This window comes from Pelobates fuscus, chromosome 9 (genome assembly GCF_036172605.1).
Source record: "Pelobates fuscus isolate aPelFus1 chromosome 9, aPelFus1.pri, whole genome shotgun sequence".
Classification (NCBI taxonomy): Eukaryota; Metazoa; Chordata; class Amphibia; order Anura; family Pelobatidae; genus Pelobates; species Pelobates fuscus.
Window position 1 is genome coordinate 21647914 of NC_086325.1, and position 16530 is coordinate 21664443.

At 45.4% G+C, this 16530-nt stretch overlaps 1 protein-coding gene across 1 annotated transcript in view; it reads right to left on the reverse strand.

The window, feature by feature from the left end:
• LOC134572485 (class I histocompatibility antigen, F10 alpha chain-like) overlaps nt 1-16530 on the reverse strand; it is a 66512-nt gene that overhangs the window by 20061 nt on the left and 29921 nt on the right. The window contains exon 4 of the mRNA XM_063431475.1: nt 10699-10968. Within this exon, the coding sequence (XP_063287545.1) occupies nt 10699-10968 (270 nt within the window). The remainder of the gene's footprint in view (nt 1-10698; nt 10969-16530) is intronic.

Here is a 16530-nt window from a genome sequence, read left to right on the forward strand (position 1 = left end):
TTTTCTTTTCCTGGCTATTATTCATGGCAGCATTTAACATATGGGTTAGCTCCTCCCTCCAGCCAATAGGACAGGAAAAACAATTAAGAATTCAATTATCCCTGAGGTATAAGAGATCCCAGAAGACTAGGTTCCTCAGTCAAGTAGCAAGCAGATCCGACATAATAAATAGGGTGGGTAACCCAAATGCTGCCATAAATAATAGCCAGGAAAAGAAAATTACGGTAAGTATGAATACATTTTCCCTATTCCTGGCTAATCATGGCAGCATTTAACATATAGGGAATACCCAAGCAGTAAATACCACAGGGAGGGAATAGATGCTCAGAAATATTTATTTGCTTTGAGAAGCACATGAGTTCAGGACCGAAAGGCCAAATTGCAGACTAGAATCCGAAGAAACATCCAGTTTGTAATGACTAACAAACGTTCCTATAGAAGACCAATTAGCAGCTTTGCAAATGCTCTCTGGTGATACTCCAGACTCTGCAGCCCATGAAGTGGCAATCGACCTGGTAGAGTGTGCCTTTATATTCTTTGGAACAGGAACTCCTCGGACCTTATAAGCCCTTGAAATAGTGGAGACAGTCCAGGAACGGAGAGTAGAGACAGAGGCCGCTTCGCCCTTACCTGAGCCCCCAGGGAGAATGAAGAGTTGAGGAGACTTCCTCCATGCCTTAGTCCGTTGAATGTAAATCAAAAGACACCTCTTAAGGTCCAGCATGTGACACTTTTCTTCCATCTCGTTCGACGGATTCTGAAAGTAGACTGGAAGAACGATCTCTTGGTTCAGGTGGAAAGGAGAGACTACCTTAGGTAGAAATTCCGGTCTGGGACGGAGAATGACTTTGTCATGATAGAAAGTGGTATAAGGTTCTTCTACCGATAAACCACTTATGTCCACCATTCTTCTAGCTGAAACCAATGCCAGTAGAAGCAGGGTCTTTTGAGTCAGGGACAACATAGGAACTTCTTCCAATGGTTCGAAAGGTTGTTCCATCAAGGCCTGTAGGACCAAAGGTAAATCCCAAGGACACTTGAATGCCCGGATCGGTGGTTTGATCCTAAGAACTGCTTTCATGAAGCGCATTACCATGGGGTTCATAGCCCATCTGACACCTGACATGGCAGAGATAGCGGAACAATGAGCCTTGAGAGTGTTCAGACTCAAACCTCTATCCAACCCAGCTTGTAGGAATCCTAAAACCAGGGTAATAGAAGGCGACTCTAAATCCTTCACGTCAACATGAAGCCAGTCCGCGAAGGCCCCCCATATCTTATAGTACGTAGAAGAGGTAGAAATCTTCCTGGAACGTAACAAGGTGGAAACGACATCTTCAGTAAATCCTTGGTCGCTTAAGGATTTCCTTTCAAGAGCCATGCATGAAGACGCAGCTTGTGTGGCTCCGGGTGTACTAGAGGTCCTTGGGACAGAAGATTCCAGAAGACCGGAATTACCCATGGATCATCTATCAACAGACTCTTCAAGAGTGGAAACCATGGACGACGAGGCCAGAACGGGATGATAGCTATTATCTTGCATCGTTCTTTGGAGACTTTCTTCAGGAGGGCAGGAATTACCTGGATTGGAGGGAATACATATGCCAGCTGAAACGGCCATGTTGATGAAAGGGCGTCTTGAGCATATGCCAGAGGGTGAAATCTCCTTGTCATGAAGCATGGAAGATGAGCATTCTGAGCGGTAACCATTAAATACACCTGTGGGGGCCCCCACTTCATTATCAGTTGCTGGAAGACCGAATTGGATAGCTTCCATTCTGTCTCCTTCACTTGATGTCTGCTCAGGAAGTCCGCAAATCGTATTCTCCTTCCCAGGGAGGTATAGGGCAGAGAGCCCGGCTAGAGTTTTCTGTGCCCAACTCATGATTGGCTTGATCTCCTTCATCAGTGCATAACTTCTGGTACCTCCCTGATGGTTGATGTATGCCACAGCAGCCCTGTTGTCTATACTCAGTTTCACCCATTGATTCTGAATGAGAGGCTTGAAGTGTAGAAGAGCCAGGAAGGTTGCTCTCAATTCCCTTATATTGGAAGGAAGATGACGGGGGTGCAGGGGCTATAGAGCCTGGACACGATGGTCTTTCAGATGTGCACCCCAACCATCCTGACTGGCATCCGTGGTGATTATCATCCAGTCCACCTCCCTCAGAGGAAAACCCTTGGATAGGTTTTCCCAGGAAAGCCACCAGTTGAAGGGACAATTTTATGCAATCCGGAATGGATATCTTCATTTCCCATTCCTGTGAGGCTGAATCGAACTCCTGAAGGAAGTATTCTTGTAGAGGGCGGAGGTTCCACTGAGCCCATCTCACTAGGCCAATCGTGGAGGAAAGGGAGCCTATGATTCTCATGCAAGTTCTTGCCGTAGTCATCCTTTCGATTGGAAATTCTCGAATGCGTGACAGTATATTCAGTTTTCTGTCGTGGGCCAGAGACACTACTGCTGACATGGTGTAGAATTCTGCTCCTAAAAACACCAGCCTTCTGGCTGGCCGTAGTTGACTCTTCTGGTAGTTGATTAACCAGCCAAAGCGTTCTAGTGTCTGGAGTACCTTCAGACGATGTTGTAGCAAAACCTCGCATGTTGGAGCGACTATCAGGATATCGTTGAGGTAATGGAATACTGTTTTTCCCTGCTTTCTGAGTAATGCGATAACCGTCACCAGGATCTTTGAAAAGGTCCTTGGGGCTGTGCTGATTCCAAACGGTAGAGCTCGGAACTGGAAATGCAGATTGTTCACGCAGAATCTGAGGAACCTCTGGTGATGAAGAATTATTGGCACATGGAAGTAAGCGTCTTTCAGATCGACTGAAATTAGCCAATCTCCTTGACTTACCATCGGAATGATAGAGCGAAGAGATTCCATCCTGAATTTTCTCACCCTCAAGTGAATATTGAGTTGATGTAAGTCCAGAATGGGTATCCACTTTCCTCCAGGTTTCTTCACTAGGAAGAAAGGGGAATAGAAGCCCTGAAACATTTGTCTGACTGGAACCGGAACAATCACCTTTTGCTGTAGAAGGTCTCCAGTGTACTGAATTAATGCTTCCCTTTTGTGAGAATTCAGGGGCAAACTGGTTCTTATGAATCTTGATCGGGGAATGTCCATAAACTCCAGAGAATAGCCTTCTGTAATTATGGACTTCACCCATATGTCTGGGATCTCTGCACAAACCCTTTGGAAATGCATAAGTCTTCCTCCTACCAAAGGTGCTTGGGCGTAGTAACCTTCAGAATTGCTTGGAAGGACGAAAGGAAGAGGAGTTAGACTTTCCTCTGGTGGACTTGTTGGTTTGACCACTTCTCCAGGAGTTTGGTCTGTAGTATTCACGACCTGGCCTATAAGCATTGCTGTCTCTATAGGAAGGGTGTTCCCTATATGAACGACGTTCAAGTGGAGGTCTTCTTGGAAATCGATCTTGTGGAAGCAGAACCTGCTTGACATCGAGTGCTCTCTTGATGGCTTCTTCAAGGGGTTTTCCAAACAAAACCTCACCCGAAAAGAGAAGGGCAGGGCCGGCGCCACCTGTAAGGCGACCTAGGCAGCCGCCTAGGGCGCAACTTATCAGGGGGCGCCGGATCCCTGTCCCCGCTGCGCCTCCTCATGCTGCGCCGCCTGAGCGCTTTAACAAGCCCCAGGCGGCGCAGCACTGCTGCATGGAGGGCGGCCGGGTTTCAGTGGCCGGCAGGAGGGAAGCGCAGAGCGCTCCCTCCTGCCGGTCTCTCCATGTAGCGTGGCCGGGCGGCGTGGAACCCGGGACAGGAACCTCTGTTTCCTGTACCCGGCCGCCGGCGGAATGACAGGAAGTGCTCACTGAGCTCACTGAGTGAGCACTTCCTGTCAGTCCGCCGGCGGCCGGGTACAGGAAACAGAGGTTCCTGTCCCGGGTTCCGCGCCGCCCGGCCACGCTACATGGGCAGGAGGGGAGGGTAAGGACCACTATGGGAGGGGGGGAATAACGGACCACTAGGGGAGGGGGGGGAATAACGGACCACTAGGGGAGGGGGGGGGAATAACGGACCATTAGGTGGGGTAAGGACCACTGGGGGGGGGGGGTAATTACCACTGGGGGGGGTAAGGACCACTCGGGGAGGGAGGGGGGGGAATAACGGACCACTAGGGGAGGGAGGGAGAGTGGGTGGGTAAGGACCAGGGGGGGAGGTAAGGACCAGGGGGGGGTAAGGACCAGGGGGGGAAAGGACCACTAGGGGAGGGAGGGAAAGGGGGGATAAGGACAACTAGGGGAGGGAGGGAGAGGGGGGATAAGGACCACTGGGGGGGGGGGGGAAAGGACCAGGGGGGTAAGAACCACTGGGGGGTAAGGACCACTAGGGGAGGGGAGAGTAAGGACCACTAGAGGAGGGAGGATAAGGACCACTAGGGGAGGGAGGGAGAGGGGGGGATAAGGACCACTAGGGGAGGGAGGGGGTGGATAAGGACCACTGGGGTGGGTAAGGACCACTGGGGGGGGGGTAAGGACCAGGGGGGTAAGAACCACTGGGGGGGTAAGGACCACTAGGGGAGGGGAGAGTAAGGACCACTAGAGGAGGGGAGGGAGGATAAGAACCACTAGGGGAGGGAGGGAGAGGGGGGGATAAGGACCACTAGGGGAGGGAGGGGGTGGATAAGGACCACTGGGGTGGGTAAGGACCACTGGGGGGGGTAAGGACCACTTGGGGGGGGGGTAAGGACCATGAGGGGGCGGTAAGGACCACTAGCGGAGGGGAGGGAGGATAAGGACCACTAGGGGAGGGAGGGAGAGGGGGGGATAAGGACCACTAGGGGAGGGAGGGGGGTGGATAAGGACCACTAGGGGAGGGGAGAGTAAGGACCACTAGAGGAGGGGGAGGAAGGACCACTAGGGGGGGGGTAAGGACCATGAGGGGCGGTAAGGACCACTAGCGGAGGGGAGGGAGGATAAGGACCACTAGGGGAGGGAGGGAGAGGGGGGGATAAGGACCACTAGGGGAGGGAGGGGGGTGGATAAGGACCACTAGGGGAGGGGAGAGTAAGGACCACTAGAGGAGGGGGAGGAAGGACCACTAGGGGAGGGGAGGGAGGGTAAGGACTACTAGGGGATGGGAGGAGGTAGGAAGGACCACTAGGGGAGGGGAGGGTAAGGACCAATAGGGGAGGGGTGAGTCAGGACCACTGGGGGAGGGGGGTGAAGGAACACAGGGGGAACGGAGGTGGGAAGGTAAGGACCACTGAGGGAGGAGGAGGGGAGGTCCACTAGGTGTTTGGGAGAGGGAGGACCACTAAGGGGGGGAAGGACCACCAAAGGGGAGTAAGGAGGGAGGACTCCTAAGGAGAGGGAAAGAGGGTAAGGACCACTAAGGGGGGGAGATTACCACTAAGGGGGTGGTGGGAGTAGGGGAAGGTCTACTAAGGGGTTTGGGAGAGGGAGGACCACTAAGGGGTTTGGGAGAGGGAGGACCACTAAGGGGGGGAGAGGGGAGTGAGAAGACCACCAAGGGGGGACTGCAGAGGGACAGGGGCCAAGGGAGAGCACTAAGTGACACACACACGATACATCCCTTACGTTCTCTTACATAATTAATGCACCCCTTACAGACACACACTGCATTCAATTACATACACAGAAACAAACCTTGCACCCCTTACACACTCACACACACAGAAACATACAATGCATTCCTTACACGCAAACACACACTTCATCCCATATAAACACACTACATCCCTTACACAAATTGCACACATCAAAAATCCCCAACTCATGGATGGGCCATGTAGGTGGATTTATGGGTAGGCATTGTAGGCGTATGCCCCCTGGGGGCCCAGACCTTGAGCTGTGTAAGGGGCCCTAAAAAATGAAGCTGCTTCCTGTTCGTTAATTGTTGTGAGCACTGTTAAAAACAGTCTCCAGAGAGCCTCTTCTACACCAGACCTGTGGAGCCAGACTGAGACCATCATCAGCCTCTTGTCCTCATCTGGTGGTAAGTAGGCAATCCAATATATTATTAGTGGCACTAACCTCTAATTTACCTCACATTAAATGGATACTATAGTCACCAGAAGCACTACAGCATAATGTAGTGGTTCTGGTGTCTATAGCCTGTGCTTAATGTAAACACAATGTCTTTTCAGATAAAATACATTTTGTGAAGACTGGCGTTGGCCCATATGGCAGATCATATGGGCGGGGCATTGTGATATCACATGGTGGGCAGGACATATGGGGGGGGGGGGGCGGCAACATTTTTTTTGCCTAGGGCGGCAAAAATCCTTGCACCGGCCCTGGGGAAGGGAACATAAATTATGTTTTGAGGCCATATCGGCCCCCCATGATCTGAGCCACAGTGCACGTCTGGCTGCAACTGAGAATGCCATAACCTTCGACATGACTTTAATTATGTCCGTAGAGGCTTCTAAGAGCCATTCACTGGCTAGTCTAACTTCTCTTAAGGAATCTGCAATGTGTTGCCTTCTGACCCCTTTGTCCAAATCTTCTTCTGTGTCCAGAATCCATACTCTCATAGCTCTGGACATAGCAGAAATAGAAACCGCAGGGTGACATCCAGTACCTGCTGCTAAAAAACATTTTGAAATGTCAGCATCAATTCTTTTTTCCATAGGGTCTCTCAGTGAAGCGTTGGAATCTATTGGGAGAATAGAACGTTTAGCCACCTTAATAACTGAGGCATCAACCTTTGGATTAGAGGTCCAAGTCTGGAATCCTCCTCACGTATGGGGTATAATTTTGGCAGACGGTTTTGCAGAGAAAGTCTCTTTTCTGGAGTCTTCCATTCATTACTGATAAGATCCTTAATGGACCTGTGTACTAGGAATGAAGGTTTCCATTTACTGAGATCCCCGAAGTGTTTGTCTGCTGCTGAGGTTTCTAGCACCTCGTCAGGTAGTTCCAGTGTTCTTCTCACGAGAGAGATCAAACGCTCTACTGCCTTAGAGTCTAGGGGGCAGGAGTATTCCTCATCACTGGAAGACATCTGATCAAAGTTCAGGGAACCTGAATCCTGTATGAAATCTTCCTCTGAAGAATCGTGATCTTCCCGGGGATATTCACATCTAGGACGTTTGCCTTTGTGTGAATCAGCAATGCCCTCCGCCACTGCTTGTTTTATCCATGAGGCTATATCCTGGGCAGAGGTGGATGCTTGTGGAGGCTGCTGGAATTCAGATTCACCTGCAACACGAGTTAAACATCTTTTGCATAGCCTGCAGTTATCCAAGGGTCTGGAGCCACATCCAACGCAGGCTGCCGGTTTATCCCTTCTCCTGGAAGGAGATCTAGGGCCTGTCCGGTCTTGAGGGCTGAAATTACAGAAGTCGAGAGACTGTACCCTCCGTTGCACTCTTTTTATTATGGAAGAAAAAAGGTAAAAGAGGAAAAAAAAAAAATCAATGCTCACCTATGACCTAGAATCGCTGATTTGGCAGAAGTGGAAGAATGATCCATAATAAGCACACAAATTCAGGCTGAGAAAAAGGGGAAAAAATATATATATTTAAAGGATATTTTAACAGAAAAAAATTTCTTTTTTTACCAAAGGTATCTTGAAAATGAAAAAAAGTTAAAAATAAATACCTGCAGAGAGAGGGAGCTTGGTTCCCAGAGAGCAGTAAGTATATCTTGTGGGATTTGAATTATGCGGCAAAACTATGCGCGATATGCCGCGAGCGCCCGGAGCCGCCATTTTTTATACTGGCGAACAAAGGGCAACTCGCGTCCACTTACCATTGCGCATGTGCGGGCGTCCTGATCCGCCGAACCGGAAATCTTCCGCCAGAATATGAAGATTCACCTGCAGGAACAGGCATTCAGCAGCTCTCAAGAGGATGCCAGAGGAACACTAACTCCTCTGGCTACCAGGGGTCCCCAGCTACTAGGAGGTGGGTTGCATGTACCTGGTCTTCCTATAGAGGGAGGCTGACCTCTTAGGGAGTAAGGCTGAAGGACATAGCCAGGTGAGCATAAAAAAAAAATATCCTTGTAATAAAATACAAGCTGTCCTGTCTGGCTAGGAGGACAGGAAAAAAAAGACTGAGGAACCTAGTCTTCTGGGATCTCTTATACCTCTGGGATAATTGAATTCTTTAATTGTTTTTCCTGTCCTATTGGCTGGAGGGAGGAGCTAACCCATATGTTAAATGCTGCCATGATTAGCCGGGAAATGGGTGTTTCTGTGTGAAGGGAATATGGATATGAGTGCAGGGGTATATTTGTGAGAACTGCAGTGAGTGTGTGCGCAATTTATGTGGATTTCACTGTGTGCGTGCAAGAATTTGTTTGTGAGGAGGGTTTAAAGCACAGGTGTGTGACATTACTGAGTCAATTCCTTGGGATATGGGTTAATAGTGTTTTTCAGTCCAGAATTGAAAGAAATCTAATTGGATCTCATGATACAAAACATAATTGAACTAAAACAAATCAATAAGACAAGCTCTGAATGGCGCTAACTAAGTAAATTTTGCACCTTCATAAGAAAACTTGTGTTAGCAGCCCGGAACGACCAAGAAGACTCCGGAAAGCCAGAAGTGCCGGCATCTGGTAACCTTATGTTACTCCTGTTTGCAATATTGCCGGGGGGGGAAGGACCACTTGGAGTGCCTGCTGTGTCTTTATAAAGTGGAATAAAGTTGTTATATCTTTATTCTCGACTGTCCATCGAATGTATTAAGGAAGTGAATCCTGGTTACACTGTGATACAGTGCAAAGCGCAAATAGCCTGAGCAGTCTCTTTAGCTGCTCACCATTTGTGAGTGCTATAATATTCTCCTTTTTAACTAAACAATTGTATTTGCAATATTACACTATCAGCTTTTTATGTATTTTTTACATGTGGAAAATCGACTCTTTGTGAACAAAGTTTGTAAGTGGAATACCAAACTTAATTGGCACATTGGTTATAAGTATCAAATTGATTCACACAAAATATATAATGCTCCTTTTCATGTTTACCTTTGATATTTATGCACCTTAATGTGGAAAGTTCCATTAATATCTACACTTAGGTTTTGAAGTTTATTAGCACAAGATATTGCACAAGTACTGTTTTTGCACAAGGAATTAACTTTTTTTTTTTTATACGTAAGCACAAGCACTTTGTTGCATTGAAATATTCTGCTTGCTGGGGTTGATTGCAATACACAAGAGTTTTTGTGAGCACAATCCTAAAGGCACAGCACACTTCATATGTGTTTCTATAATTAAACTAAACAACTTGTTATGTTTTGCATCATGATTACATTGTGCATTATAAGCTAAAATGTTTTTATCCAATATTGCCACAAATAAATGATCTGTCACAGTGCACCTCCCAAGCTAGAGGTGGGGATGCACCCCTGATTGCTACCTTATACTCTATTCTGTAAAAACACTCTGATTGGACATTGTTGGACGGACACCTTTCAAGCCAATCCCACCCAGTTCCTGCAGAATTCCCCTCCATCCGGTTAAACACCATGTCTGAATGGCTTATATTCTCTTTTTATCATTTTGTCTTTCCCATCCCGTGGAATATTGCATGGGCATTACCTACTACCCAAATGGTAGATCAGCCTTTAGAATGACAAAGCATCATGGAAGCTGTATTTTTAAAAACATCTGCCCCCACCCCCCACCCCTCCTAAAATAAGAAGAGAGGTGACAGAAAACAGGAGGAGTCGTACCCCAAAGAAACCCTGAGTTGAATCAGGAGGGTGCGATGCGTAATTGCAGGTAGACTGAATAAGTTTGTTTTTCTTTTATTTTCTCATCTGAACTGATTTTAAAGTTAGATTTATATTAACCTATAAATTACCTGTAATGGCCAGAAATGCAAAGCTATATATACACGATTGATTGACCAGTGCTGAAGGAAAAGCTATTTGAGAGAAATAACGTGTACCAACAGGATACAAATACTTGATTGTAAGCATATTTATTTAATCCCATATACTCTGCTTTAAATTATAATGATGGATTATTACGTTTTTATATGTCTTAATGTAAAATGAAAAAAATATATATATAAAGGAAAAGAGAGGAATCCTAACTAATAGGTGCGTAAATGTCTGAACGTTCATATAATTAAAATTAACACTTGTTAATCACTATTCCTCTCTTTTTCCTTTATGCATTTTTTTTGTTTTACATTAAGTTTTAACCCTTAATTTTTTTTCTTTTTCTGACCTATCATGTCATATGTCACCAATTAAAGTAACATGACCCTATTTTGACGCCACAGTTAAAATACCACTTACCTATATAGGTAAGCTACTTCTGGGAACTCTTTCTACACTTTGAAAATCCTTTTTTAAGAGGTGAAACGCGTTAGTGTTTTTATGATATTCTTTTTAATAGTTACACAACTCCTTTTTTACTCTTGTTCCTGGATATCTTCTCATCTGTGAACTCTACTTCTCTACTTCTCTACCTCTCTCCCCTGCCGGCTGTCAGCCATGTGCAAACTGCTAGCGGACCAGAGGCAGGTAAGAGCATAGTTCCCGTTGAAAAATAACTCACGGCTCCCCTGTGTGCCCGCCGCCGCCATGGCACACAGTTTGAGAACCGCTGCTTTAAAATATCACTAGAATTATCAAATTGTTGAGTTTATTATTAACACACAATAATCACTGATAGTGACTAAAATGACTCAAAAAGTCCACACTCACAGACACCTCATGTTATCTGTGTTATTGTGACACTTACCCCACTTCACAATAAGTGTTTTGTCCAAGCTGATGTGTTCTACGTGGCAGGTGTAATTCCCTGTGTCCTCTGGCCGTACTTCCACCATAACTGTGATCTGGTAAGTGCCATCAGTATTGGGAAGAACCTGTTTGGCTTCATCCGAGTGAACCTCAATGCCATCTCTCTTCCAATTCACATCCACGTCCCGGGGGTAAAACCCGTAGACCTGACAGAGAAGCTTTGTGGCTCCGTAGAATCTCTGATCTGAAACCTTCACCTCTGGGGGAACTGAGATTAGAAATGAAAAGATATAAATAAAATACAGATGAAAGGGTTACTTTAACCTTTAATCAAACATTTTTCTTTCGATTACAATGTCCTATAGGGTATCAATAATAGGTCCCTAGCCTCCCAAACTGTATTAAAAACTTTTAAACTTACCTTAATCTAGCGCCAGGTGAAGAGCTTCCATGCCCCGTCCTGATCTAGCGCCAGGTGAAGAGCTTCCATGCCCCGTCCTTCTATTTCTTCTACCGTCCTGATGTCACCCAGGACTTGCACGGTCCAATCATAGGATTCTTATAGAGAAGCTTGTGATTGGACTTTCTTGCTGGCTGAGAGCATACGCACGTAATGGGGTGGGGTAAGGGGACAGAGGGTGGGAGAGAGATCACATTATATTAGTCGAGGGAGCACACAGTGGAAGGATGGGGAAAGCGCTCTGCATGCCAGGGGGAAAAGTTTTATGTCTGTCGGCAACGTGCAGTGCTTACTGACGACAGACTTTTTTAATACACACAATTGACATTAGACAGCTTGGAACAGAGTTCTGGGCTTTCTAAATCACGTGTGCTGGGGGTGCCACTAGCCCCCAGCACACAATTAACAATCAATCAGTATGATCAGCGTTTCAAGCTGAAACATCTCCCTGCCTAAATTACGTCTAATTTAAGTCTAGATATTCACATTATAGAGGAGTAGATACTGCTAACATTATGGAACCACTGTATAATCTCTATGAGTAGGTAAACCGTACACAACAAAATCATGGTTTGTATGGATATTGATTTTTAAAAATAAAAAAACAACTTGGCTACTTTCAGAAAATCGATTTTACATCATTAGATTTTTACATGAAGCCTTTACTATGACTTTGGTAAGACCAAACTTTTCCATACCATCAGAATCTGAATGCATAGGATATATTCAATGTTGCAAAAAGATGAAAAAAAGCAAAAATGTACTTCCAGACCTGACAAACCTGTGTTTTTCTGTGTTTAAGACAGATGTTTTTTTCAATTTTTTTTTGTCTAAAATTGGGGGTTGTTTTATACACAGAATGTCACCGTAGGGGTTAAAAAAAAAAAAAACACTTGTGCACGGGGCCTAAGTTAAGATGGCGCCTGTCGTGTTTCAGTGTGCCACGGCCCACACACATACCTGGCCTCCCTCCCACAATCCACTTCTGAATGCTGTGGCATGGAGGAAGAGGTCCCTATATGCGTGGGAGCTGCAGCAGACGTCAGCACTTACCACTAACGGAGCTCCAGAGACATGCCACACCACAAAAGGAGCAGCCATATTAAGGTATGCTCAAGCTCAGGTAGGTCTTGCTTTCCGATTTATATTTATGGGGGAGGAAATGGGGATCAGGGAGCCGAGGGACTACTACTGTGATGTCCCAGCATGCCCTCACACAACGTGCTGTATTGATAGAGCTGTAGTCTCCGATCATGCACTATAGAGCCATTAAATTCACAGTGCCGTAGGGCAGAGAAGGCATGAGAATCAGAAGTGCGTTGTTCTCCTCAGAAGTCAACTCTAAAATACAAAGTTGTTCTATATGATATTTAAAATATTTATTTCTTAATTTTGGGCTCACAAAATAGAGGTCGTCTTATACATGGGACGTCTTATACACTGCAAATAAACAGTAGTTTTCTTGATACAGGCACACATGGAACACTAATGAATGTTTTTGAGACCTGAGTGCCGATTAACAGAAGGGAAAGTTACTTAGTTTCCTGAGCTTTTGCTTGTTCTCAAATACTGTTTTTACTTCAACGCAGTTGGTTAAGTTCTCCCAAATTTGAAAAGGGTAATCCAGACGTAAACCCTGAGCTCACTCAGCCTAGTGGGGTACATAGAAACATAGAAAGTGACGGCAGATAAGAACCATTCGGCCCATCTAGTCTTCCCAGTTTTCTAAATACTTTCATTAGTCCCTGGCATTATCTTATAGTTAGGATAGCCTTATGCCTATCCCACGCATGCTTAAACTCCTTTACTGTGTTAACCTCTACCACTTCAGCTGGAAGGCTATTCCATGCATCCACTACCCTCTCAGTAAAGTAATACTTCCTGATATTATATTTAAACCTTTGTCCCTCTAATTTAAGACTATGTCCTCTTGTTGTGGTAGTTTTTCTTCTTTTAAATATAGTCTCCTCCTTTACTGTGTTGATTCCCTTTATGTATTTAAATGTTTCTATCATATCCCCCCTGTCTCGTCTTTCCAACAAGCTATACATGTTAAGATCCTTTAACCTTTCCTGGTAAGCAGGGCCGGACTGGGGATACAAAGCAGCCCTGGAAAAAAAAAATCTATGCCAGCCCCATAAGTCATTGCGCCATATATATATATATATATATATATATATATATATATATATATATATATATATATATATATATATATATATATATATATATATATATATATATTGCTTTTTCTAATGTAATATATTGGTCCTTTCAGAGTAAAACATTTAATTATACAGTAAGCATACTCACATGCAGACACAGACAATCTCACTGACACACACAAGCTCATTGATACACAGCCTCATAGACAAACAATTTCACTAATATACATAAGCTCATTGACATAAAAACACAAGCTCACTCACTAGCAGGCACACACACACACACACAGCTTAATGTAGTGGTTCTGGTGTCTATAGCCTGTCCCTGCAGGCTTTTGAATGTAAACACTGACTTTGCAGAGAAAAGGCAGTGTTTACATTGCTTCCTAGTGACACCTCTAGTGACAGACACTCAGACGGTCACTAGAGGCGCTTCCTGTGTCAGTGCGGATTGGCTGAGATCATCAAGCTTGATGATCTCAGTCAGAGGCAGAGACCAGCACGACGTTGGAAAAAAAAAAAGGTGAGTAAAACACTATTTTTAAAAACACACACAGACACCACGACTGACACACACACACACACACACCACGACTGACACACACACACACACACCATGACAGACAAAGACACACACACACACCATGACAGACACACACACCATGATACAGACACACCGTGACACAGACGACACAGACAGACACACAGCATGACACATACAGACACACACACACAGCGTAACACAGACAGACACACACAGCGTAACACAGACAGACACACACACAGCATGACACAGACAGACACACAGCATGACACAGACACACCGCATGACACAGACAGACACACACCGCATGACACAGATAGACACACACACCATGGCAGACACACACCATGATACAGACACAGCATGACACCGACAGACACACAGCATGATACAGACACACACACACACAGCATGACACAGACAGATACACAGCATGACACAGACATACACACAGCATGATACAGACACACACACACAGCATGACACAGACAGATACACAGCATGACACAGACAGACACACAGCATGATACAGACACACACACAGAATGATACAGACACACACACAGCATGACACAGACACACAGACACAGCATGACGCAGACACACACATCATGACACAGACAGACAGACTCACACACACACACACAGCATGATACAGACACACACACAGCATGACACAGACACATACACACACAGACACACACACACAGCATGTCACAGACACATACACACACCATGACCAACAGACACACACACAGCATGGAACACACACACACACAGCATGACACACACACACACACACCCACTGACATACATATTTTTTAGTACCTGTGGGTGGGCAGACTGGTAGCTGTGCTGGCGGCCGCAGGGAGAACTTGAAAGGCGGCCGCAGGGGAAGCTCTTCATGAGGCCGGGAGCAGGCTCTTCTGGGGGAGCAGGCTGTTCTGTCTCTGCTCCCCCTCCCTCGCGCGCAGCTTAATGAGACCGGAGCCGGAATATGACGTCATATTCCGGCCCCGGTCTCTTTCTAGCACGCGAGGGAGGGGGAGCAGAGACAGAACAGCCTGCTCCCCCAGAAGAGCCTGCTCCCGGCCTCATGAAGAGCTTCCCCTGCGGCCGCCTTTCAAGTTCTCCCTGTGGCCGCAGGTCACCCCGGCCCCAGGTGCCGACGGCCCACCGGGAAAAGTCCGGCCCTGCTGGTAAGTTTTATCCTGCAATCCATGAACCAGTTTAGTAGCCCTTCTTTGAACTCTCTCTAAGGTATCAATATCCTTCTGAAGATATGGTCTCCAGTACTGTGTACAGTACTCCAAGTGAGGTCTCACCAGTGTTCTGTACAATGGCATGAGCACTTCCCTCTTTCTACTGCTAATACCTCTCCCTATACAACCAAGCATTCTGCTAGCATTTCCTGCTGCTCTATTACATTGTCTGCCTACCTTTAAGTCCTCAGAAATAATCACCCCTAAATCCCTTTCCTCAGATGTTGAGGTTAGGACTCTATCAAATATTCTGTACTCTGCCCTTGGGTTTTTACGTCCAAGATGCATTATCTTGCACTTATCCACATTAAATGTCAGTTGCCACAACTCTGACCATTTTTCTAGTTTACCTAAATCATTTGCCATTTGGCTTATCCCTCCTGGAACATCAACCCTGTTACATATCTTAGTATCATCCACAAAAAGACACACCTTACCATCAAGACCTTCTGCAATATCACTAATAAAAATATTAAAGAGAATGGGTCCAAGTACAGATCCCTGAGGTACCCCACTGGTGACAAGCCCAAGCTTTGAATATACTCCATTGACTACAACCCTCTGTTGCCTGTCACTCAGCCACTGCCTTACCCATTCAACAATATTGGAATCCAAACTCAAAGATTGCAGTTTATTGATAAGCCTTCTATGTGCAACAGTGTCAAAAGCCTTACTGAAATCTAGGTAAGCAATGTCTACTGCACCACCCTGATCTATAATTTTAGTTACCCAATCAAAAAAATCAATAAGATTAGTTTGGCATGATCTCCCTGAAGTAAACCCATGTTGTCTCTGATCTTGAAATCCATGTGTTTTTAGATGTTCAACAATCCTATCCTTTAACATGGTTTCCATCACTTTCCCCACTACTGAAGTAAGGCTTACTGGCCTATAGTTGCCCGACTCCTCCCTATTACCTTTCTTGTGAATGGGCACAACATTCGCTAACTTCCAATCTTCTGGGACTACTCCTGTTAACAATGATTGGTTAAATAAATCTGTTAATGGTTTTGCTAGTACACCACTAAGCTCTTTTAATAGCTTTGGGTGTATTCCATCAGGTCCCATTGACTTATTTGTCTTTACTTTTGACAGTTGAAATAGAACCTCTTCCTCTGTAAACTCACGTGTAATAAATGACTCATTTATCCTTTTTTTTTAACGGAGGTCCCTTTCCTTCATTTTCAGCTGTAAATACCGAACAAAAATATTCATTGAGGCAGTCAGCTAGACCTTTATCCTCATCTACATATCTTCCTTCTTTTGTTTTTAATCTAACTAATCCTTGTTTTACTTTTCTTTTCTCATTTATGTATCTAAAAAATGTTTTGTCCCCCTTTTTTACTGACTGTGCTATTTTCTCTTCTGTGTGTGATTTGGAAGCTCTTATAACTTGCTT